Raw genomic sequence first — 26,177 nt, forward strand, 5'->3', positions numbered from 1 at the left:
ACAAAAATGTGAGGGTTTTAATCACTTTTGTGAGATACTCTATATTCAGTTGTGCTCATAAGTTTACACAACCTGGCAGAATTTATGATTTCTTGAGAATATGAATGACCACAAAAACTTTTTTTTCACTCATGGTTAGTGTTTGGCTGAAGCCATCTCTTATCACTCCACTGTGTTTACTCTTTTTAAATCACAATGACTATAGAAACTACCCAAATTACCCTGATCAAAAGTTTACATGCCCCAGTTCCTAATACCGTGTATTTCCCCCTTTAAACATCAATGACAGCTTGAAGTCTTATGTGGTATTTGTGGATGAGGCTCTTTATCTTCTCAGATGGTAAAGCTGCCAATTTTCCTGGCAAAAAGCCTCCAGTTCCTGTAAATTCTTGGGCTGTCTTGCATAAACTGCACGTTTTGAGGTCTCCCCAGAGTGGCTAAATGATATTGAGGTCAGGAGACTGAGATGGCCACTCCAGAACCTTCACTTTAATCTGCTGTACCCAATGACAGGTCGAATTGGCTTTGTGTTTAGGATCATTGTCATGTTGGAATGTCCAAGGACGTCCCATGCGCAGTTTCCGGGCTGATGAATGCAAATTTTCCTTCAGTATTCTTTGGTAACATACTGCATTCATCTTGCCATCAATTCTGACCATATTTCCTGGGCCTTTGTAGCTCACACATCCCCAAAACATCAGCGATCCACCTCCGTGTTTCACAGTAGGAATGGTGTACCTTTCAGCATAGGCCTTGTTGACTCCTCCAAATGTAGCGTGTATGGTTGTGGCCCAAAAGCTCAATTTTGGTCTCATCACTTCAAATGACTTAGTGAAGAAGGTTTGAGGCTTATCTCTGTGCTGTTTGGCGTATTGTAAGCGGGATGCTTTGTGGCATTTGCATAGTAATGGCTTTCCTCTGGCAACTCGACCATGCAGCCCATCAGTGCCTCATTATTGTGCATCTTGAAACAGCCACACCACATGTTATCAGAGAGTCCTATATTTCACCTGAAGTTATTTGTGGGTTTTTCTTTGCATCCCAAACAATTTTCCTGGCAGTTGTGGTTGAAATCTTAGTTGGTCTACCTGACCTGGTCTACCTGACTGTGGTTTGGTTTCAACAGAACCCCTTATTTTCCACTTAGATTAGAGTTTGAACACTGCTGATTGGCATTCTCAATTCCTTGGATATCTTTTTATATATCCCTTTCCTGTTTTATACAGTTCAACTATCTTCTCTCTCAGATCCTTTGACAATTCTTTTGCTTTCCCTGTGACTCAGAATCCAGAAACGTCAGTGAAGCACTGGATGAAAGATGCAAGGGTCTGTCAGGAGTCCAGAAACGTATTGACCTTTTATACAAACGCACACTAAATAATTACAAGCAAACAGATCACAGGTGAGGCTGGTTACCTTTTAAAAGCCATTCAAACCCATTTGTGTCAACTTGTGTGCATGTTATCAGGTCAAAATCACCAGCGTATGTAAACTTTTAATCAGGGTAATTTGGGTAGTTTCTGTTATTTAAAAAGCGTAAACAGTTGATTTATAATAAATGGCTTTAGCCAAACACTAACCATGAGTGAAAGAAAAGTTTCTCTGCCGTTCATTGGCAGCTTCATATCTTCTTTACCATAGGGTTATGCTGCCCCCAACAGGAGTAGGACACTTGGAAGGAAAAAGCTTTACCACTCCTATGGGGCAGTCCCTTCAGGCATAACCCTACTCACTCTACTATAGCCCTCCGTTTGTTTCTGCCTAGTTTAGGAGTGGGACCTAGTTCCCTGTTGGGACTTCGGTCTTAGCTGTCTATTTTTGGGAACCTTTTTTGTGATTAATTTCTTTTAGTTAGAGTTCCTGGAGAACTACAAGCAACAGCCAGCTGGATTTCGGACTGGATATTCTATATCCTTAAGGTCTCCCAGCCTGGCCAGCGAGCATGAGCAGGTTATAGTCAAGCGCTAGGCCTCGCCACGCCAGAGCTCCGATGAACGGGCAGCGTATCGTATCCCCTGGCTGTCAGCACCCCCACCCCGGGTGGGAGGTGGTCTTTTCAGAGTGGCGCCCGCCTGATACCGTGATATGGGGAGTAAGTGTCCCCCCAGTTCCCTGGTGGTCTTGGGGTGAACGAATGCCTCCTCCATGGAATAGTCAGACCCTCAGTTCCCCTGGCCTCTTGGGCTTACCAGGCCCCCCTTAGTTGCTTCCCCCCTCTGTAGCAGGTTCTTCATGGGGGGCAGTTATATTGCTGCAGTTCTGCAGGGGGGCATCTGTCCTGATGGGGTCTCCTTCTGGGGACCCTCCGATGCCTCTGGTATGATGACCCTCATGGGAGTCCTGGAGACAGCATGGCGCGCCGTGGGGGGCTGCCATTTTGCTGTAGATTCTGCTCTGCCTTATTGTAAAAAAATGTTTCTCATTACAGTGTATGGGCGGCCATGTTTTGATAGTTCCCCATAGGAATGCATAGGGCGGCCATTTTCTTGTAGTCCACAATCACCGGACAGCAAAGGGAGACACTAAAGGCTCTAGGCATGACCCAGGTGCTTTTCATTTCCTGTGCCAAATTATTTTATATCTTCAGCACAGATCGTTCCTTTAGCTTCCAGACCAGTTAGGTGGTAATGTTTTTGGGGTCCCTGTAAGGTATTCCTCACTCACACTGCTGCCGATCGTGTTTTTACGACTTTTTTTAAGTGACACTGCATGTTTTTTATTTTCAGTGCTAATGGAGTCCCAGGACAAATTTTCACCTGCAGACCCCCTCAGTGCGGCTGCGGGACCCTCTGGGTCGCAGCCCCTATCTGCTTTTACAGCAGTTTTGGAAAGCCTGGTGTCAAAAGTGGATTTCGTTTTAAAAAGTGCCTCTAGCCAAAAGCGCCCTTTGCATTCACCTCCTCCTGTGGTATCCTCAGATTCTGAGGCAGATATGGCCGCCCCGGATGCACCCCACCTTGGTGGATCAGTGTCATCACATTCTGATGGCGAGGAGGAAATGTCCTCGCCAGCCGCTGCACACTTATAGTATCAGTGCAGGAAACATTAAAAATGGCAGCTGAGTCTACAGTGTCAGGGACGCAAGTGTCTTCTGGCACCCAAAAATCACAGAAATCGGGCAAGATGTTTCCCTGTCCAGGACTTTTTGACAACCTTGTCAATGAACAGTGGGGGTGCATCAAACGTTGGTGGTGCCTAAGCGCTTTAAATGGTGTTATCCCTTTGCGGAAGCGGTTTCCACTAGGTGGATCGTACCACCTAAGGTGGATCATTCAGTTTCCAGACTGAACAAGCCTACGTTTGTTCCGGTGGAAGAATCCACGACTTTTACTGAGCCTGTGGATAGACGGATTGAGTTTTTGTCCCGCCATTTACATGTGTTAGCGGGCTCAATATTAAAAATTGTATTTGTGATCACATTGGTGTCACAGACCATTACAGAATGGGTGAAGTTACTAAAAGGTGACTTGGAAACAGAGCAGCTCTTCCTGGGTCTGATTGAGCTAATGGACCAGTTGGGTCAAGCCCTGCTATATATTTGTGATGCGTCGCTGTATGCGGCTCCCATGGTGGCCAGAGTGTCTACTGTGGGGATTGCTCTTAGAAGCATGGTGTGGTTAAAGAGCTGGTCTGCGGACCAGACCTCCAAAAGGCTCTTTCTGACCTTCCCTTTAAGGAGACGGGTTGTTTGGATCCTCCTTGGATGAGCTGATAAAAGGCCTTACAGGTGGAAAGAGTACTTTTCTTTCACAATCATCAAAGAGCAAGGCGCCACGTACTAGGCGGCCCTTTCTTACATCCAGGTCACAGGAGAAAGGAGCAAAGCCATTCTGGTCTTCTGGGGGTTCCAAGAAGACATGGCCGGTTAAGCCAAAATCTGGCCAGTCTGGATCTGCAGAAAAATCCTTGTCTCACCCTCACCTGTTTTTGGGGTGGGGGGGGGGGACGTCTTCGATTCTTTCCGGAACCATGGACTTCCTTGATTCAGGACAAATGGGTCCACAAACTGATCCATTCAGGTTACAAGATCGAATTCCGGTCTCGACTATCAGACAAGTTTTTCCCGTCCAATCTATGCCTATCTTCAGACCGGTTAAGGGACCTACGAGAGGCGGTACAAGACCTGCTGTCACATGGGGTGATTGTGATGGTTCCCTCTCGGGTATAGACATTTTGAATGCAGTCCATTTGAACGGTAGTGGCGTCTCTACACCAAGGGGATTTTTCGGCCTCCTATAGATATCAAGGACGCATATCTACGCTGGACACCAGCGTTTTCTTTGCTGTAGGAGAGGTGCATTATCAATTTGTGGCGTTACCCTTTGGTTTTGCCTCCGCCCCCAGGTGCTGGCTCTGGTGTTGGCATTGCTGTGCCAACAGGGGATTTCGGTACTGGGTTACCTGGACGATCTCCTATTCAGAGCGTACTCTCATTCAGCTCTGTCAGGCGACTTGAAGATCATGGTATGGACTCTGCAAGAGTTCGGTTGGAACACCAATTTAAAAAAACCTGCCCTGATACCTGCATTAATACTAGATTATCTGGGCCTGACTCTGTATTCCGTCTTGGTGAGGGTCTTTCTTCCTCCAGACAAGTTGCAGGGGGCCGATCCGTTTGCTGTTGGCAAACTCTTGGTCCTCTCTGCGGACTTGCATGCGGGCCTTGGGTCTGATGGTGTCAACCTTCGAGGCTTCGAGTTTGCTCAGTTCCACATGAGACCCTTACAGAGGGAGATTCTCATCAAATGGAACAAAGATCCAAAGTCCTTGGACACAAACTTCCAATAAATATCTTGGAGCTCAGGGCAATAAAGCTTTGCCTGAGACACTGGACAACTTGTCTGCAAGATTGTCCAGTCCGGATACAAAATCAGAAAATGCCATGGCCGTGGCTTACATCAATCAATCATCAATCGTCAAAAAGTGTCTTGGCGGCCCGGGAGGTGGCCGAGATCCTGGATTGGGCAGAAAAGTTTGTTCCAGCCCTTTCTGTTGTGCACGCCCCAGGTGTGGAGAACTGGCAGGCGGATTACCTGAGGTGTTGGATCAAGGGGAGTTGTCCTTACACCCAGAGACGTTTCATCTCTTGTGTGTACGGTGGGGGTCACCCAACGTCGACCTGTTTGCTTCTCAACTCAACAGGAAGGTTCAGATGTTTGTAGCCAGGTCTCTGGATCCTCTGGCTGACACCACAGACGCACTGGTGGCTCCTTGGAGTCAGTATCGGCTGATTTATGCTCAAACTTCTACCGAGGCTTCTTCGCAGTATAGAAGTGGAAGGGATTCTGATCATTCTGGTGGCCCCAGACAGGTCTCGCCAGTCTTGGTACGCAGACCTGATAAGGTTGGTCGCCGATGCTCCCTGGAGACTCCCTCTCAGGGAAGATCTGCTGTCTCAAGGACCGATCTTCCATCCTTCTTTACAGTCGCTGGCTTTAACGGCATGCCTGTTGAAAGCAAGGTATTGAAGGATAGAGGTCTTTCTGATTCAGTGATTCCTACACTGCTGAAGATCAAGAAGTCTACTTCCAGGAAGATCTATCATCGCACGTGGAAATCGTACATTTCTCTATCGTCGATTGACAGACAGTCTCCTCTTCATGAGCTGAAAGGGGTTATGCTCCTCCCATCAGTAGTGGTCTAGGCAGGAAAAATTTAAATGTACACGCCCACGGGGCTGTCCCCATGAGCATGACCCACACTCTCCGCTCAGCAAGTCTTTTTGTTTCTGCCTAGAGGAGGAATAGAACCTAGGTTTCCTGCTGGGACTCTGGTCTCAGTTGTTTTATTCTTTTATGAATATTTTAATTTATTTCTCTTTTCACTTGCTAGCTAGTGTTCAGGGAGATTTTTCCTGGTGATCTACAAGCAATGCCGGCTGGGGGTTTGCACTGGATACTCTAGATCCTTATGGTCGGTCCCTCCAGCCTGGCCTACAAGAGTGAGCAGGTTATAGTTCCGCACTAGGCCTAGCCACGACGGTCCCCCTTTTCCAAAAGGGGACAAGCCTGCGAGCGGATGCCTCGCCGGGACGCGACGAGCTGGAACGCCCTGAGTCGCAGCGTATCCCTCGGCTGGCAGCACCCCCACTTCGGGTGGGAGGAGGTCTGCCCGGAGCGGAGCCCACCTGATCCATGGTATGGTGAGTACATGTGCCCCCCTTGCCCCTGCTGGCCTTGCGGGGATGTGGGCCCTCTCCTGGGGATAGTGGGATTTGTACCTCCTGAATGATCCCCCTGGCCTGCCCAGTGCCCGGTCTGTGTGTCTATCCCCCTTTTCCAGTTCCCACGGGGGGCTATGTGTTTGGGGTACCTGGCGCCCTAAGGGGGTAGTATGGTATGTTTTGGGCTTGCTGGTTCTTGTTGTGGATCCTTGAGGCCTCATGGTGTCGGTCCCTGGCCGCATGGCTCGCCGTGGGCGCCACCATCTTAAGTGTGGGCAATGTCGATTTTTTTTTTCCCCCATTGACTTGTATGGGGCAGCCATTTTCCCTGAGCTTCGTATTACATTGTATGGGCATCCATGTTTGTGTAGTCCTCGTTACTGCACTGAGCAGCGTGACCTATTACATTCAGGCGAGATCACCTCCTGTGCTCTGCTTCCTGCTGCTGGCGAGGTCATTTCCTGTCTTCTCTCCATGCGGCTGAGAATGATCAGGGTTTTTTATTCTTTGAGGTGGTACAGTACTGGGGTCTTTGCGGTCATATCCCTGCACACTCTGCTGTTAGAGTAGTTTAAAAGGAGACTCTGCAGACCGCTGCTATCGGTGGTGGAACCGCGATCGGCGCTTCCTAAAGCGACAGTACTCTAATTTTTTGTAACTTGCAATATGGAGTCCCAGACTGTGAATTCACCCTCAGACCCACTCTGTACAACTCCCGGACAGTCCGGATTGCAATCACTGGCCACAATTTCAGAAGCTCTGAAAAGCCTGGTGACAAAAATTTTTTTTAGTCATAAAAAGGGTTGATAGCTGGGAACTGCCGCTGCCTTCTCCATCTTTGGTAGTGTCCTCTGATTCAGGGGCTGATAATCTTCCCCCGGATGCTCCCCTACACGAGGGGTCACTGTCCTCGCAGTCAGATGGTGAAGAGGAACTGTTCTCTTCAGCTGCAGTGCGGGAGCGTGCTTTGGTGGAAGCCCTGATTATTTCAGTGCGGGAATATTTTAAAATTGGCTGATGAGCCCACGCTGGCAGGAACGTGGGTGGCTTTTGGCTCCTAAAAGTCTCCGAAATCTGACAAGGTTTCCCCTTGTCCCGACACTTTTACAATATTGTGAATGACCAATGGCGGCGCATTAAGCACGTGTTAGTGGTGCCATAACGATTTAAACCCCGGTATCCTTTTGCTGATAAGGTCTCCAACCGTTGGACGGTGCCACCTAAAGTGGACCATCCTGTCAGGTTGAACAAATCTACCATTGTGCCTGTGGAAGATTCCCCGGTCTTTATGGAGCCGGTGGACAGGCGGATGGAATCCCTTTCCCGCCATCTTTACGTGTTGGCGGGTTCCCCTTTGAAACATTTTTTGTGTCTGTTTTAGTATCACAGACGGTGACTGATAGGATTAGGGGTTTGAAGGGGTATGTGGGCCCTTAAGCTGTTTCCCCGGAACAGCTGGAACTTTTGGACCAGATGCTCCAGGCACTGGTGTTCCTGGGTGATGCGTCTATGGATTCGGCTTCCCAGGTGGCCAGGGTTTCTGCTGTGGGAAATGCCTTAGAACATATGGTTTGGCTGCAGAGCTGGTTGGCTGACAAGGCTTCTAAGCCAGCCCTGACAGATCTCCTCCCTTTTTCTGGGAGAGCGTTTGTTTGGGGACTCACTGGATGAGTTGATCAAGGGTTTGTCTGCCGAGAAGAGTACTCTTCTTCCTCAATCTTACATTTGTAAGACGCCCTGTAGTAAGCGGGGTCCTTCGTTTTCTGCTCACAAATGTTTTTTTTTTTGTACCTCTGGGGCACAAGAAAAAGGCAAGCAGTGCAGAGCTTCTGGAGGGAGCAAAAAGCATTGGGGCAAGCCCAAGGCCGGTCATGCTGGTGCTACTGACAAGTTCTCTTCAGCATAAAGAGGCCCCCCACCCATGTCAGGGGTGGGAGGACGTCTGCACTTCTTTCAGGAACCCTGGACTTCCATCATTCAGGACGATTGGGTTCGAGAACTGAAGGGTGACATGCAAGTTCGTAAAGCGGTACATATTATTCCGGGGACAAGATCGAAATGCTGGTCCTGGCCAGGGGACCGGGTTTTCCAGTCAAATCTTCACCTGTCTCTGGAGCGTTTGAAGGATCTGCAGGAGGCTGTGCAAGATCTCTGGGCTCAAGGGGTGATTGTGCCGGTTCCACTGCAGGAACGCTCTCAAGGTTTTCTATTCAAACCTGTTCACGGTGCCCAGAAAGGAGGGCGAGGTGTGTCCACGGCCCTCAAAGCTCTGTATCTTCTTTGTGCGGGTGCAGAAGTTTCAAATGGAGTCCATTCGGTCAGTGGTGGCAACCCTGAATCAGGGAGATGTTCTGACCTCCATCGATATAAAAGATGCGTATCTCCACGTCCCTATCTTCGAGGGACATCAGCAAATCCTCCGCTTTGCGGTGGCAGAGGAGCATTTTCAATTTGTGGCGTTACCCTTTGGTCTTGCCTATGCTGCCGGAGTTTTTACCAAGGCCCTGGCCCCTGTGCTGGCCTTATGTCGGTGAGGTATCTCAATTGTGGGATATCTGGACAATCTCCTGTTGCGAGCAGTCTCCAACTTGGATCTGTTGGGCAACATCTCTATCACGATTCAGGCCCTTCAAAAATTTGGGTGGACGATCAATTTAAAAAAATCTGTTCTGACGCTATCCGTACGCTTTCCTTATCTGGGGCTGACTCTCGTCTCTAATTTGGCGAGGGTCTTTCTTCCCTTGGACAAGCTTCAGAAGCTGCGAAAGGTGGTCCAGTTGCTGATGAAGACCGATCAGTCCTCCTTGCGGGCCTGCATGAGGGCTCTGGGTCTGATGATCTCGGTCTTCAAAGCAGTCCGGTTTGCTCATTCTCACTCAAGACTGTCGCAGAAGGAGATTCTAGCGAAATGGAATAGGGATCCTTGGTCATGGACCTGAAGATTCGGTTGAGCCATCTCAGAGTGGACTCTGCCTTGGTGGTTCCAGTCACCTGTCCTGTGCCAGGGCAAGTCTTTCCTGACGTTATTCTGGACGGTGGCCACCACGGACGCCAGCCTGTCAGGCTGGGGTGGAGTGCTGGGGAAGCTCTGTGGCCGGGGGACTTGGGTGACGGAATGGTCTTCCTTGCCGTTCAATATTCTGGAGCTGAGGGCGATCAAGCTCTGCCTGCTTCACTGGATGAGTCGGCTATCCAATTTTCCAGCTCTTTCCGCAGTCCACATGCCAGGTGTGGAAAATTAGCAAGCGGATTACCTAGAATGGCACCTTCGTCAGGAGGTGTTTTTCATCTCCTGTGTTCCCGGTGGGGGACTCCAGAGGGGGATCTGTTTGCATCTTGCCTCAACAGAAAAGGCCAGTGGTTTGTGGCCAGGTCTCGTGATTCTCTGGCTGAAGCCGCAGACGCTCTGGTGGCTCCTGGGAGCCAGTATTGCCTGATCTATGCCTTTCCGAGGTTTCTTTGCCGGGTGGCGGTGGAAGGCATTCTGGTCGTTCTGGTGGCACCAGACTGACCTCGATGGTCTTGGTACGCAGACCTGGTAGGCATGGTCGTGGATCCTCCATGGCTTCTTCCTCTACGGGAAGATCTGCTGACTCAAGGACCGATCTTCCATCCTGCATTACGGTTTCTGGCTTTAACGGCTTGGTTGTTGAAAGCAAGATGTTGAGGGATGGAGGTCTCTCTGACTCGGTGATTCCTACCCTTTTGAGGCTAGGAAGTTGACATTCAGGAAGATCTATCATCCTATGTGGAAATCGTACAGTTTATGGTGTGAATCGCGGCAGCTGCACCCTCGCTTGTTTTCTGTAGCTCGGGTTTTTACTTTCCTGCTACAAGGGATTGAGCAGCGCCTGGCATTGGGCACGATCAAGGGCCAGTTCAACACCTTGGCCATTTACTTCCAACGTCCGTTTGGCTACTTATTGCTCGATTCGCACTTTTATTCCAGAGGTGCGTCATCTGGCCCCTCCGAAGGGATTCCCGTTACCTCCGTGGTATCTCAATGTTTTTTTTTTTTTTTTTTGTCTGTTCTTCAAAAGTCTCCTTTTGAGAATATTTTGGAGATTTCTCTGCTTTCCTTGTCGCTGAAGCTTGCCTTCCTTGTGGCTATTACTTCTGCTCGCAGAGTATCTGAGTTGGGGGCTCTGTCCTGATGTTCACTTTATTTGGTGGTCCACAGGGATAAAGTGGTCCTCCGACCTAATCCGTCTTTTCTCCCTAAGGTGGTGTCAGATTTTCATTTTAACGAAGACCTCGTGTTGCTTTCCTTATCCTAAGCATCCCGCAGTAATTGCCTTGCATTCTTTGGATGTGGTTCGGGCGATAAGAGTTTATCCGACGGTTGCTGAGTCCTCTTTTTGTCCTTACTGACGGTCCTCGTAAAGGTTTGGCTATGTCTGCTGCGTCCATCCTGAAATGGATCAGGCAGACGGTTATTCAGGCTTATTCACTCAAGGGTCCGATTCCTCCTTTCCTTGTGAAGGCGCATTCTACTAGAGCGCTGAGTGCCTCTTGGGCTTTTCGCCATCAGGCCTCTGTTGTACAGGTTTGTAAGGCAGCAACTTGGTTGTCTTTGCATACTTTTACAAAAATCTGCAAGGTGGATTTGTTGGCATCTTCGGATGCCTCCTTTTGGCCGCAAGGTTTTGCAGGCTGCTGTTTCGTAAGAGAATATTGTGTGTTCTCTTAGGGGTTTTTACCTAGGTGAGCTCCTGTTTGGTTGAGCTTCATGTTACCCAGTTGGCTATGTTTAGCCTTTGGAGTTTATGTTACTATCTGGTTGCATTTTTCTCACCCCCTCATGCCTACACTGCTTTAGGATGTCCCTTTAGCTCATGAATATCAGGCTGCGTCTGTCAATGGATGATAGACACAACAATATTTTTTTAAGATCATACCGTAAAATCTTTTTCTCTGAAGTCTATTGACAGAAGCAGCACCCACCCCTCTGATATGGGGATGTTGGTTTTTTTTCTACACTGCTTGCATCTAAACTGGTTTGCTGAGCAGAGTGTGTGTGGATCATGCTCATAGGGACAGCCCCATGGGAGTGTACATTTACATTTCTTTTGCCTAGACCACTCCTGATGGGAGGAGCATAACTCCTTTCAGCTCATGAAGATGAGGCTGCGTCTGTCAATGGACTTCGGAGAAAAAGATTTTATGGTAATATCTTACAAAAATCTTGTTTTCATGGTGTGAATCTTTGAAGGTGCACCCTCGCTTGTTCTCAGTAGCTAGGGTTTTGACTTTTCTTCAAAAAGGTGTTGGCCTTGGCTGTGTTTTCCAACCCCCTTTAGCTACGCATACCCTGATTTGCACTTTTATTCAGGGGGTTCGTCACATGGCTCCCCCGAGGCAATCTGCGCTGCCTCCGTGGGATCTGAGTTTGGTACTATCTGTTCTTCAAAAACGTCCATTTGAGAACATTAGGGATATTTCTCTGCTTATTTTGTCTCAGAAGGTTGCCTTTTTTGGGGCTATTTCTTCTACCCGCAGAGTATCTGAGTTGGCGGGGTTGTCCTGCTGCTCACTCTTTTTTTGGTGGTCCACAGAGATAAAGTGGTACTCCGACCTAATCAGTCTTTTTTCTTCCTAAGGTGGTTTCTGATTTTCATGTAAATGAAGACATTGTGCTGCCTTCACTTTGTCCTAAGCCCAAGCATGCTAAGGAAATTGCATTGCATTCTTTGGATATAGGATGAAAGCAATAAGAGTTTACCTGGCAGCTACTGAGTCGTTCAGAAAATCAGTTGCTCTATTGGTCCTTACTGAGGGATCTCGTAAAGGATTGGCTGCATCTGCTGCGACCATATCTAGATGGATCAGACAGACCGTAGTTCAGGCTTATTCGCTGAAGGGTCAGGTTCATCCTTTCCCTGTGAAGGCGCACTCTACTAGGGCGCTGAGCACTTCCTGTGCTTATCGCCATCAGGCGTCAGTGATGCAAGTTTGCAAGGCGGCGACTTGGTCGTCAGTGCACATGTTCACAAAATTCTACAAAGTAGATGTGTTGGCATCTTAGGAAGCCTCTTTTGGCCGCAAGGTTTTACAGGCTGCTGTTTTAGAAAATATTTTTTTTCTCTTTGAAGGTGTATGTTTTTTTCTGGGTGAGCTCCAGTTGTTCCTGGTTGAGCTCCATGTTACCTGGTTGGCTACGTTTAGCATTGTTTTGGGACGTCCCAATGGTCAAGAAGATATGAAGCTGCGTCTGTCAATGAACGATGGAGAAAACTGCATTTTTGACTTACCGTAAAATCCTTTTCTCTGAAGTTCATTGACAGATGCAGCACCCACTCCTTTATAATTGGAATGGGGTTGTAGCCTTCTAAAACACTGCTTGAAACAAAATTGAGGACTATAGCAGAGTGTGTGGGGTTATGCCTGCAGGGACTGCCCCATTGACATGGTAAAGCTTTTTCCTGCCTAGTGTCCTATTCCTGTAGGGGGCAGCATAACCCAATGGTCAAGAAGAGATGAAGCTGCGTCTGTCAATGAACTTCAGGGAAAATAATTTTACGGTAAGTCTAAAATCCAGTTATTTGTGTTATTCATATGCTCTAAAAAATGGCCAAGAAATCATAAATTCTGCCAGGGCATGTAATCTTATGACCACAAGTATGTGTGTGTATGTATGTATGTATATGTATATATATATATATATATATATATATATATATAATATGTGTGTGTATGTATGTATGTATGTATATATAAAAATATATTTTGGGCCATCTGCTAATGATGGAGGAAACTCACACTTTCAGTAACGCTTTGAAGGCGAGGACTACAGTGAGGGGAAAAAAGTATTTGACCCCCTGCTGATTTTGTACATTTGCCCACTGACAAAGAAACGATCAGTCTAGAATTTTAATGGTAGGTTTATTTTAACAGTGAGAAATGGAATAACAACAAAATAATCCCAGAAAAAAAAGTTATAAATTGATTTGCATTTTAATGAGTGAAAAAAGTATTTCCCCCTTGGCCTTAGCAAAACATGAGTTAGTACTTGGTGGCAAAACCCTTGTTGGTAATCAGAGGTCAGATGTTTTTTATAGTTGGCCACTAGGTTTGCATACATCTAAGGAGGGATTTTGTCCCACTCCTCTTTGCAGATCCTCTCCAAGTCATAAATGTTTTGATGCTGACATTTGGTAACTCGACCAAGGTCAATGTGCTTCTTCTTGAGCCACTCCTTTGTTGCCTTGGTCGTGTGTCATTGAGTCATTGTCATGCTGGAATACCCATCCACGACCCATTTTCAATGTCCTGGCTGAGGGAAGGAGGTTCTCACCCGAGATTAGTCGGTACATAGCCCCGTTTATCGTCCCTTATGATGCAGTGAAAATGTCCTGTTCCCTTAGCATAAAAAACCCTCAAAGCATAATGTTTCCACCTCTGTTTGACAGTGGGTATAGTGTTCTTGGAGTCATAGGCAGCATTCCTCCTCCTCCTCCTCCTAACACGGCAAGTTGAATTGATGCCAAAGAGCTTGATTTTGGTCTCATCTGATCACAACACTTTCACCCAGTTCTCCTCTGAATCATTCAGATATTCATTAGCAAACTTTAGACGGGCCTGTACATGTGCTTTCTTGAGCAGGGTGACCTTGCGGGCTCTGCAGGATTTCAGTTCTTAACAGCGTAGTTTGTTACCAATTGTTTTCTTGGTGACCATGGTCCCAGCTGCCTTGAGATCGTTGACAAGATTCTCCTTTATAGTTCTGGGAGGATTCCCCACTGTTCTCATGATCATTGAAACTCCATGAGGTGAGATTTTGCATTGAGCCCCAGACCGAGGGAGATTGACAGCTATTTTGTGTTTCTTTTATTTGCGAATAATCGCACCAACTGTTGTCACCCTCTCACTAAGGTGATGGCCTTGTAGGCCATTCCAGCCTTGTGTAGGTCTACAATCTTTTCCCTGACATCCTTGGACAGCTCTTTTGTCTTGGCCATTGTACAGAGATTGGAATCTAATTAAATGATTGCTTTTGCGACAGGTATCTTTTATACAGGTAACAAGCTGAGATTTGGAGCACTCCCTTTAAGAAAGTGCTCCTAATCTCAGCTTGTTCCCTGTATAGAACACACCTGGGAGCCAGAAATTTTTTTTTGAAATGCGTTTTTCTGGATATTTTTGTTATTCTGTCTCTCACTGTAAAAATACCGTAAACCTACCATTAAAATTATAGACTGATCATTTCTTTGTCAGTGGGCAAATGTACAAAATCCGCAGGGGATCAAATACTTTTTTTTTCCCCTCACTGTAGGTATAGCTACTGTCTTTTGAAATGTACATTGTATGTCCTTTTATGTGGGTACGATGAGTTGTATATCTCTATTCCTGGCTGTATCAGGGTGACACTTAAAGGATAAGTTCACCTTTTGTAACATGTTAAAAATCCATCAGCCCCCGACTTTCTTGTTGTGACAAACAGCAGGGGATCTTTTGTTACACTCCACCACCCCCCCATCGTTCATTCAGAGTTCTGTGAATGGAAAACTACAAGGTCCAGCAGAGTCTGCAAGAACTTGGCATTGCATCCACGATCTGCTGATCATAGATGCAATGCTTTCCAGGCTCCCAATTTAAAAAAAAAAAACCTGTAAAAACGTGTGTTTTTTTAAAAGTGTACTTCTCCTTTAAAGTATAACTAAAGGTTAAACTTTTTTCTCTATCGCTCATTGACAGACGTAGTCCTCGGTGATTCAACACCCTCGGGTTATGCTGCCCTCCACAGGAGTAGGACTAGACAGGAAAGAAAATGCTCTGGCCACACCCTAGGGGCAGTCCCCAAGGGTATATCCTCTCTCTCTCTGCTACAGCAAATCAGTTTTTTTCTGTCTAGTCAGGAGTAAGGACCTAGATACCTTGCTGGGATTGGTCCTGGCAGGATTTTTTTCTTAAAAAGATTTTTAGACAGCTTTTTTTCTCCAGTGTTCCTGTGAGATCTTCAAGCAAGAAAGCTGAACTGGGCGACGGGCGGGATGTTGAGATCCAGTGGTCACCCCAGTTCAGCCTACAAGCGCGTGCAGGCCATAGCTCCGCGCTGGGTCGGCCGCGACATAGTCCCACTGGACGGGGACTGACCCTGCGAGTTAAACGTCTCGCTGAAACGCCGACAGCCCTCCAACTTCGGTGGAGAGGGGTACTGTCAGGAGTTGGCGCCCGCCTGGTTCCGGTGCGGTGAGTAGTATGTTCCCCCATTTCCCCTGACGGGTCCTGTGGTGAACGCGGGCCCCTCTCTGTAATGGTAAGGATGGGTTCCCCTCTATCCTATAACATGGCACAGATCCCCCTATATTGAGTGTGATTTTTGTGTACAAAAAAGCCAGAAGGCTTGGTTTGGGAGCTGACAATCTAATTACAAGTATGTTTAAATGATTGTAATCTGTGGCAGTACTGGAATCTTACTGTGATAATAGAAAGTATCCTACCTGTCAGAAGCCACAGGACATGTATGCGGCTTTCCAGGTCATTCCTCTAGCTAAAGCATGCCTCCCGACGGCCACGCGGTCCGCCAGGGTTCGGTACTGCCGGTCAAGCGGATCTCCATGAGAGAAAGATTTTGCAATGCCGAGATACTCTGCAGTCACGCCGCTATTCTGTAACAGACCGCCGTAGATCGCACGAGGCCGCCATTTTGGCGTAGCCTCGTGTCTTCAGCATGGGGGCGGCCATGTTTGAGGTGACCCAAACACCTCGTGGAGCTAGGGGAGGCGCCGGAAGGCGTGCAGAGGGGCGGAGCCGCCTCCTTTCTTCCCGGGCAGCCAGCCAAGAGACTTCCTGTTTGTTTGAGACAGTGCTGAGACTAGTTGCAGTGAACTCTGAGCATCAAGTGGTGAGCCTGGGGGTCTATCTCTCTATCTCTCTCGCTCGATAGGGATCCCTAGCAGGTAACACTGAGGGGCTTTGTGGCGCTGGGGGTCTGAAAAAAAAAAAAAAGTTTTATTTTTGGATTGAATTTTACGGGCAGTTACTGGAATTATCATGGACCCTGCCACACAAGTACCCCCACCTGTTTCCCTCGAGGGGGCCACAGGACCCGCCGGTGCACAGAGTATGGATGCATTTACAGCAGTTTTGGAGTCTATGGTGGCTCGGGTGGAGGCGGCCTGTCAGGAACAGGGGTCAAGAAAGCGACCCCCGCCTACCCCTATGTCGGGACGTAGGCTGCATGGCAACGAGGATTGTTTACTTGCGTCAGACGTCTAACCGGAAGGGACGTTGGTTTCCACGAATAGACGGACTAGCAGTGTATTGGAGACAGGCGTGTGGACGCCTCTCCATCGCCTGGGTTTACTGGCTTTCATTTTAAGGAGTTTTTTACATCTGACAAAATGTGAGTGGATTTTTTTATCAATAAAACCAGGATCGAGGCAGAAGGGATTCTGGTCATCTTAGTGGCTCCAGGCTGGCCTCGCCGGGCTTGGTACACCAATCTGGTGCAGCTGGTCGCCAATGTTCCTTGGCAGCTTCCTCTCAGGGAGGATCTGCTGTCTCAAGGACAGATCTTCCATCCTGCTTTACAGTCACTGGCTTTGGCGGCTTAGCTGTTGAATGCCAGGAGCTGAAGGTTGGGGGTTTGAGTCAGTGATTTCTACACTGTTAAAAGCTAGGAAATCTACTTCTAGATAGATCTACCATTGTACGTGGAAGACGTACATTGCGTTGTGTGAGTCTCTTGGGGTTCATCCTCGCTCCTTCTCGGTGGCTCGGATCTTACCCTCCTTCAAGGGGGGGTTGAACAGAAATTGGCCTTGAGTACCATCAAGGGCCACGTATCGGCTTTGACGGTCTTCTTCCAACGACCTTTGGCCACACACTCCCTGGTGCGTACCTTTCTTCAGGGTATCCAAAATTTGTCTCCCTTTGAAAATATTCTGGGGATTCCCCTGCTTATGCTATCTCAGAAGGTGGCCTTTTTGAGGGCTCTACAGATGGTGCGCAGAGTGGCGGAGCTAGCTGCATTATCCTGTCCACATTACCTGGTGATTCACAGGAATAAGGTGGTTCTTTGTCCCTGTCCTTCCTTCCTTCCAAAGGTTGTCTCTGATTTTCATTTGAATAAAGACATTGTGTTGCTTTCCCTGTGTCCCAGGCCTGAACTTCCAAAGCAAATTGCCTTGCATGCCTTGGATGTGGTCAGGGCAATTAGGGTGTACTTGACAGCTAGGAAGTCAGATAGATTCACTATTTGTGCTCACGGATGGGTTTTGGAAAGGGTTGTCTGATTCCTCTGCTTTCCAGATGGATCAGATAGATGGTTATTGAGGCCTTTTCCATCAGGGGTCAGGTTCCTCTTTTCCCTGTCAAGGGGCACTCTACTAGGGCGCTTAGTGCTTCCTGGGCTTTCCGTAATCAGGCATCAGTGACGCAGCTTTGCAATGCACCTAGCCGGTGCACACTTTTACAAAAGTTTATAAAGTGGATGTGTTGGCATCTGCGGATGCTTCTTTTGGCCGCAAGGTTTTGCAGCCTGCTGTACAAGAGGACCTGATCTTTTTTGAGGGTGTGTTTTTTTCAGGTGGGCTCCAGTTGTTTGGTTGAGCTCCTGTTGCCTGGTTGGCTAATGTTTAGCCTTGGGAATTTTGTTGTTGTTCCCACCCCTCATGTTTAACACTGCTTTGGGACGTCCCAATGATTATCAATATCAGGAGCTGTGTCTGTCAATGTATGAAAGAGAAAATTATATTTCTCCTGACACTGCTTGTAACAAAATTATGTGGCTATAGCAGAGAGGGGGAGTATACCCCCTGGGACTGCCCATGGGTGTAGCCAGAATTATTTTCTGCCTAGTGTCCTACACCTGTAGGGGGCAGTTTTACCCAATATTTATGAATATCAGGAGCTGTGTCCGTCAATGAACAACAGAGAAATGGATTTTCTGGTAAGTCAAAAATCCCATTTTTGCCTGTACTACTTTTAACCTCTGTATTGAATAAACATGAGTAAAAATACCCACTTTTCCTGCTGTTTTATTTTGAAATCGCAATTTACCACTAGCTATAAAAGCTTCACCTCTTCTGGAAAGGCTGTCCACAAGGTTTGAGTGTGTCTATGGGAATTTTTTGACCATTCTTCCAGAAGCGCATTTGTGAGATCAGTCACTGATGCTGGAGAGAAGGCCTGGCTCGCAGTCATCCCAAAGGTGTTCTATCTGGTTAAGATCAGGTCTCGGCACAAAGGTCCATAAAGACATGGATGAGCGAGTTTGGGCTGCAGGAACTGGACTGGCCTGCACAGACCTCAACCCGACAGAACACCTTTGGGATGAATTAGAGCTGAGACTGTGAGCCAGGCCTTCTCATCCACCTCAGTGCATGACTTCACAAATGCGCTTCAGGAAGAATGGTCAAACATTCCCATAGGCACACTCCTGAACAGAAATAAAATGCTAGTGCTCCAGATATAAAAAATGTATCATGTCAGAGATACACAAAGTCCATTACAATGTCTGTTTAAAATCAAGGTGACTTGTAAGACAGGCTGTGGAATGTCAATATAAACTAGGGCACAGCTCTCCTGGAGTGAAGCTGACTCTGGATATATAAAAAGTAAGACAGAAGAGTGCCTCCAAGTGTAATATTTTAATGTACATAAATGGTGCAATCAGCCAAATAAAAACTCACATGGAGTACAGAAATAAAGGCTCATCTAAGGGTGACAATCCGGCAGCAGGGAGATCCATGCGTCCAGTTCAGAAGGGTTAAAGCTGCGATATAGCATGCACTCGCCAGCGAGGATGGAGTAATGCCTGGTGAGAGCTGGGTGGACATCAGAATGGAATGCGGCTCCACCTGGCGTGTGACATTACCGATGGGAGAGGAGACACAATGCGTTTCAGAGCATGTGCAAGGCTCGTACGGAGCCTGTGCGCTCAGAAAGGAGTCTTGGGACAAGTAGAGATATATAATCTATATATATAACCGATTATGTATATACTTCTGACTGGTACCTTTGATCTGTTATGAAGCAAAAGCAGCTGCATTCTCCATGTCTTTTCCACTCTGATTGGGAGGATCAGGCTCGTTATAACCACCCGGTGATATCTCAGTGTTCTGATGAGGAAAGCTTTCCTCATCAGAACACTGAGATTTATACTAGGGGGTTATAACGAGCCTGACCCTCCAAACCAGAGTGGAAAAGACATGGAGAAAGCAGCTGCTTTTGCTTCATAACAGATCAAGGTACCAGTCAGAAGTATATACATAATCTGTTATAATTATATATTATATATCTCTACTTGCCCCAAGACTCCTTTCTGAGTGTGCATGCTCTGAAACGTGTTGTGTCTCCTTTCCCATCGGTGATGTCAAACGCCAGCCGGCGCTGCATTCCATTCTGCTGTCCACCCAGCTCTTACCAGGAATTACTCCATCCTCTCTGGCGAGTACACGCTACACCACGGCTTTAAACTTTCTTGACTGGATGCATGGGTCTTCCTGCTGCTGGATTATCACCCTTAGATGAGCCTTTATATCTATACCCCACGTGAGTTTTTATTTGGCTGATTGCTCCATTTACAATATGTAAATTAAAATGAAGAGAAGGTGTATGAACTAGGTGATAAAGCATACAGCTACACCATAGATGACACACTAGCAGCGCTACTGAATCATATGTCTACACATACAAAGTATATCACCTCATATAAGCATATAAATATAAAACTCTGTATTAGGTGAAAATATAAAGTTCATGCACTGAGTCCAAAAATATCCTCCAAAGGTGACAGTCCAAACAATGTGGATCCTCGATTGTTCACCACACCAAGGAAGAAGGAACCTCCACCTGACCACTGTGCACACCCCTTGGTTGTAAACTCACCAGAAAGGCGATATATGCAAGCCCAAAATGCTGCCGTCATAGATAGGAAGCCACCAAACCCTCCGATCACCTCCAGACTTTGGATATAGGACAGACTGCACTGCAAATACCCTGATGTATTTCAAAAGCCTAGCGACCATTGGATAGGATATTCACCTCACATTGGGCCAATCAGCATACAGTTCCTGACTTTTCAAGTGTACCCCCAACCATTCCAGATCAGGGACTGGATCCAGGACAATCCTCCCCAGAGAATAACCAGTGTGTGGAGAGATCCGATCGGAACTGTATGCTGATTGGCCCAATGCGAGGTGAATATTCTATCCAATGGTCGCTAGGCTTTTGAAATACATCAGGGTATTTGCAGTGGAGTCTGTCCTATATCCAGAGTCTGGAGGTGATCGGAGGGTTTGGTGGCTTCCTATCTATGACGGCAGCATTTTGGGCTTGCATAGATCTCCTTTCTGGTGAGTTTACAACCAGGGGGTGTGCACAGTGGTGAGGTGGAGGTTCCTTCTTCCTTGGTGTGGTGAACAATCGAGGATCCACATTGTTTGGACTGTCACCTTTGGAGGATATTTTTGGACTCAGTGCATGAACTTTATATTTTCACCTAATACAGAGTTTTAAATTTATATGCTTATATGAGGTGATACTTTGTATGTGTAGACATATGATTCAGTAGCGCTGCTAGTGTGTCATTTATGGTGTAGCTGTATGCTTTATCACCTAGTTCATACACCTTCTCTTCATTCTGTTTTATTCTTAATAGCAGCAGCTTATTTTGGAGTGTCTATATTTTAGACCTTTATTTGTTATTTTGAGCACCGGGTGAGCAAGTTGTCCCCCTTTTTCTTGCTCCTGCTGATGTAAATTAAAATATTACACTTAGAGGTGCACTTCTGTCTTCCTTTTTATGGACACACTCCTAAACCTTGTGGACAGCCTTTCCAGAAGAGTTGAAGCTTTTATTGCTGCAAAGGGTGGACCAACTCAATATTGAACCCTATGGACTAAGACTGGGATGCCATTAAAGTCCATGTGCATGTAAAGGCAGGTGTCCCAATACTTTTGGTAATATAGTGCATGTTCGGTGCGTTATAAATGCTGCACAGAGGGAACACAATGCAATTGGGAATGAAGTGGCAGTAAACATGCAGGAGATCAGCAGCTAAAAGTAAATGTTTGATTAGTCTGTCAGTTTTGTTGCTGTACAGAAAGAACACAATACAACTGGCAACGAAGTTGCAATAAACCCACGGTAGGTAGGGGGATCTGCAGCACAAGTTGACTAATAATCAGTTCTAGTGTCCTAGCAATGGTGAGTGGAAGACATTAAGGGAAGAGAAGGTTACACTGTAATTCGCAGTTCCTGTAAACCAGATCTGGAAAGAATCCAAAGCATGGTTCCTCTGGTTACTCTGTTTTCGGCGAGTGATGGAGATTTAATCCCTCCACTAGTTCTTATATCAATAGGGACCTCTTGTGGTGAGATGTGTGTGTGTGTTTCCAGGTCTGTACAACTGTTACTGTCCCACTGAGTTCCTCTTGTTATGAACATTCTGCTGAAGGGATGAGAACATGAGCATAAGAACATGAATCTGTCCAGCATTCTATAATCCTAAAGTAGCACACAGAATGGGAGAGAGAAGGATCAACACTCTGAACCATTGAAGCTATGCACAGTGCTGTCAGGGAACAGTTTGCATACAGGGGGCAATGTCCTCTTCAGTCTGCATTTTCTCCTACACTGTCTGGTCACAGGCTAGGGGCATTGTTGGTGATCAAGCTGTACTGCTTAAAAGATAGGTTCATCTTTCAGAAAAATGTTACGTAACACCCATAATTCAGGTGTAACATACCTTCAGACCAGCCCCCATCCCCCCTGATTCTGCCTCCCCCACCCCTCCATGACAGTGGGTGGGGGTTCTCCCTGCACCCACTATCACATTATATAAATAATATCGCAGGTGTGCGGAGCTCTGTCCACACTGCCTCGTCATTCATTCACAGCGATCTGCGAATAAAATAACTACAAGTACCCTCATCCATTGCGGCTGACAGCTTGTAGTTCTCAATGGACTGCGAGGGCGCTGATCAGCAGTCTCGCAGTTCATTCACAAGCCCTGCAGCTTGTAAAAAATCAGCCCTTTTCAGAGGTAATGGCTGAAAGCTCCAGGGCTTGTCTGCAGGATCTTGGCATTGTACCCCCGACCCACTGATCAGGAGTGCAATGCTTTACAAGCTCTAGTACGAAATAAAAATGCATTTTTTTTTCCTGCAAAAACCGTTTCAGTAAGCTGCAGCAGATATGAGGAGCAGCAATGGAAGCTGTGGGTGACGTCATAGCTCTTGAAGTTCAGCACTGTTGTTGAGCGCTCACTAACACAGGAACTGCTGCTTTTCTATCGCATGACCAAACCAAAGCTGGTAAAAAAAAAAAAAAAGTATTTACACTGATCCCTTTGACAAACAGTATGCAGCAAAGTAATAAGAGGGGGAAATAACTTTTACCTTAACTTATATTAGACTTCCACTTTAACTGCATTAGTTTGACAGGTAGTGAGGTGCTTTGATCTCCAGGAGTGATGGTCACATTTACATCCTTGGGCCTTTTGCACAATGCAGCTTGATAAAGCTCAGTACAGCTTTTTTTTTTTTTTTAACTGAGCAAAAATACAGCCCATTATTATAATGTGCCTATGCACACATGCGCGTAAACACGTGCAGTGCATTCTTAATTAAAAAAAAAAAATTTAAAAATCAGCTTTTTGGTCAGAAATGTATGGCTTATGCGCGCAATTGCACACGAATGCGCACAAATGTACGCAAATGCCTATTTACATATTGTGCAGAACAATAATGAGAGAATAAGTTTTCGCGCATTTGTGCGAAAATGCGCACACACATATATGCGAAAATACATACAAAAAAAAAACATTAGAAAAAGTAGATGCTCAAACATGAGTAACATGTGCAAGAGGCCTTGGCAGGTTAATCAGTCAGCGCACAGTATGACAGTATATGCATTTTAAATGTGCATTTAGATCTTCACCGTTCTCTTTTTTTCCCCAAGTACTGTCATCAGTATTGTTTCAGGAATCCTTGCAATATACAGGCCAAGTTTTTGCTGCATGGGTCTTCAGCTAGCCCCTGAGAGCTGATATTTTTTAGCTAACTTTGTGATTTTTTTTTCTTTGTAATAAATCTTATGTATGTAGTTTTTTTTTTTTTTTAATTTTTATTCTTTTGTCTTAGGACTTTTTTTATGAAGATGACGATGTCCGGAAGGTAAAGAAATCGCGGAGGAAAATCCAAGCCTCATCAGCCATAACTAGAGTGAGACTTTTGTCTATTCTGAGCAGTTTTTCTCTTTTGCCTTGTTTACTAGGTTCAATGTTGTTACTTACATTGCAGCAAGATCCTTAATCTGAAAGCTGATTACCCGACAGAAACTTCATATTCTGTTTTGTAAAGACCACGTATAGTTACTTGAGTCTAGGCAACTGTGTGTTGAACTGAATGATTTTGATATCCTATAGTGATGAGCCGAAACACCCCACGGTTTGGTTCGCACCAGAACACCGTGAACAGAGGAAAAGTTTGTTCGAACAAACGAACTCCATTGAAGTCTATGGGACTTGAATCTCAAAAATAAAACAGCCTCAATTTGAAGGCTAAAATGCAAGTTATTGCCCCAAAAAAGTGTATGGGGTCTGGGTACTGACCTGGGGAATATGTAGCAATGAAAAAAAGTTTTTAAAAATAAATGTATTTAAAGGAGCAGCGATTTACTGATTTTAATGAGGTTTAAAGTGAACCTATAAAAATGAAAAATTCCTTTTAATATCATGCCTGGGGGTTCCCCTTAATGTGCCTGTAAAGTAGTGCATCTCTACGAATTATGTAGCCTGCTGCAGCAATACTGACATTTCTAAAGGAAAAAATGTCATATACAAATATACATACAAATTTCAAATCGCATGTACTTGTCATACAGGTGCAGAAAATTGGGCCTTGTTTGTTGGTGGTGCCTGAACACCGCAACACCTCACAGTTACTCTTGCTGGGTGCAGAAACGGGCCCTGCTGCTAAAAATTACATACCAATTTAAAATCGCATGTACTTGAGATACAGGTGCAAAAAATTGGGCATTTGGTGTTGGTGGTGCCTGAACAGCGTAACCCCTCACAGTTACTCTTGCTGTTTGCAGAAATGGGACCTGCTACTAAAAATTCCATAGCAATTTCAAATCGCATGTACTTGTCATACAGGTGCAAAAAAATTGGGCCTGTGGTGTTGGTGGTGCCTGAACACCGAAACCCCTCAGTTACTCTTGCTGGGCGCAGGAACAGGACCGGCTGGTAAGAATTCCATACAAATTTGAAATCGCATGTACTTGTCATGCAGGTGAAACAAATTGGGCCTTTGGTGTTGGTGGTGCCTGAACACCGTAACCCCTCAGTTACTCTTGCTGGGTGCAGGGCACAGGGACAGGGCCTGCTGTTAAAATTACATACAACATTTAAATTGTATGCACCTGTCATACAAGTGCAGAAAAATTAGGCCTTGGGGGTTGGTGGTGACCAAAACCAAAAACGTTGTTGGAAGCTAGCAAAATCAAGGTAGAGGAATAGGATAGGCAGCATATGCAGTCTTCAAGGGATGGCAGACCTCTAGCAAATTCAATCAGTTACATCAGCATCAGGGGCTTGATACCTCTTGTTGATCCAGGACTGGTTCATTTTGATAAGTCAGCTGGTCAACAGAGTCTGTGGACAGACGCACTTATTTGTCCGTCACAAAACCTCCAGCAGCACTGAACGGCTGTTTGGAAAGCACACTGGAAGGTGGACAGGCCAGTAGCCCCACTGCATATTGAGCACATTCTGGCCAGTGGTCTATCCTCAAGATCCAGTGGATGCTCAGCTGGAAAGGTCTCATAGGCTGCTCTTGTGCCTAGATAATCATGCACCATATAATGAAGATGCTGCCAATGGTTGCTTAAACCTAACAGCCTTGGGTGCTGCTGAGGACTAAAGAACTGTTTAAAAGCATCGGTCAGCCAGCCGCCTTCTCCACCGCTCCTCCTTTGGCTGAACGATGCCTCAGAAACACGTCCAGAGAATGTTGACCTCCCAGTGTCTGGAAAGGTGGTACACAAATTTTTTTTCAAGGCCTCCTCAAGATGTTTCATCCTCTGCTCCCTCTGCGAAGGCAGGATGAGCTCTGCAACTTTACCCTTATAATATGGATCCAGAAGGGTTGCCAACCAGTAATTATCCCTTGGGTCCTTTCGCAGGCTTTACAGAATCAGGGAGCCCATGCAACGTAAGTTGGAGGAGGCATGAGCTTCTGAGTCCTCTGGGTCACTAAGGCTGACAATGTCAGGAGCAACCTCTCCCCAACCACGTACAACTCCTGGGGTTTCTGGGGAATAAAATGAAATGAAAACCATCCCTTGAAGACTGCTGTATGCTATCCTCTACATCCATGCTGCCGAAATCCTCCTCCTCCTTCCTCCTCCTCCTTCCTCCTCTTCCTCCTCCTCCCTCCTCTTCCTCGTGTGCATTTTGTGGCCCTGCAGGAATGATATCTGCATAAAGGGTGCCTTGTGAGGAAAGGAAGTCCTCCTCTTCCTCCCGCTGTTCTGCCTCAAGTGCCCTGTCCATGATTCCATGCAGCGTGTGCTCCAGCAGGTAGACTAGAGGGATAGTGTCACTGGTGCATGCATCGTCCCAGCTCACCATCCTTATGGCCTCCTCAAATGGTGACAGGAGAGTGCATGCATCCTTTCTCAAAAGCCACTGGATTGGCGAAAAAAAAGCCAAGCTAACCTGACCCTGTACTTGTGCCATACTCACACAGGTACTTATTGATGGCTCTTTGCTGCGTGTGCAGCCGCTGCAGCATTGCCAATGTTGAGTTTCACCTGCTTGCATAGCCCCTTGAACACTTAGGGAGCACTGCTGCTTCAGAGAACAATTGAGCAGAAGAGGACATGGAGGAAAAAGAAGAGGAGGAGAAGGTGGTGGAGTAGCCAGATGTGGCAGAACCAGCACCAGCTTTTTGGAGGCATGGTGGCAAAACAAGCTGCAACACTAAACCCTGTCCTGCATCCTTCCCAGCTGCCTGCAGAGTTACCCAGTGCGCCGTGAAGGATATGGAACGTCCCTGTCCA

At 46.5% G+C, this 26,177-nt stretch overlaps 1 protein-coding gene across 1 annotated transcript in view; it reads left to right on the plus strand.

Annotated features, from left to right (window-relative positions):
• PACS1 (phosphofurin acidic cluster sorting protein 1) overlaps positions 1-26,177 on the plus strand; it is a 550,726-nt gene that overhangs the window by 146,599 nt on the left and 377,950 nt on the right. Inside the window, exon 7 of the mRNA XM_082271176.1 lies at positions 23,255-23,335. Coding sequence (XP_082127302.1) covers positions 23,255-23,335 — 81 coding nt within the window. The remainder of the gene's footprint in view (positions 1-23,254; positions 23,336-26,177) is intronic.

This window comes from Pelophylax lessonae, assembly GCF_965119305.1.
Source record: "Pelophylax lessonae genome assembly, chromosome: 10".
NCBI lineage: Eukaryota > Metazoa > Chordata > Amphibia > Anura > Ranidae > Pelophylax > Pelophylax lessonae.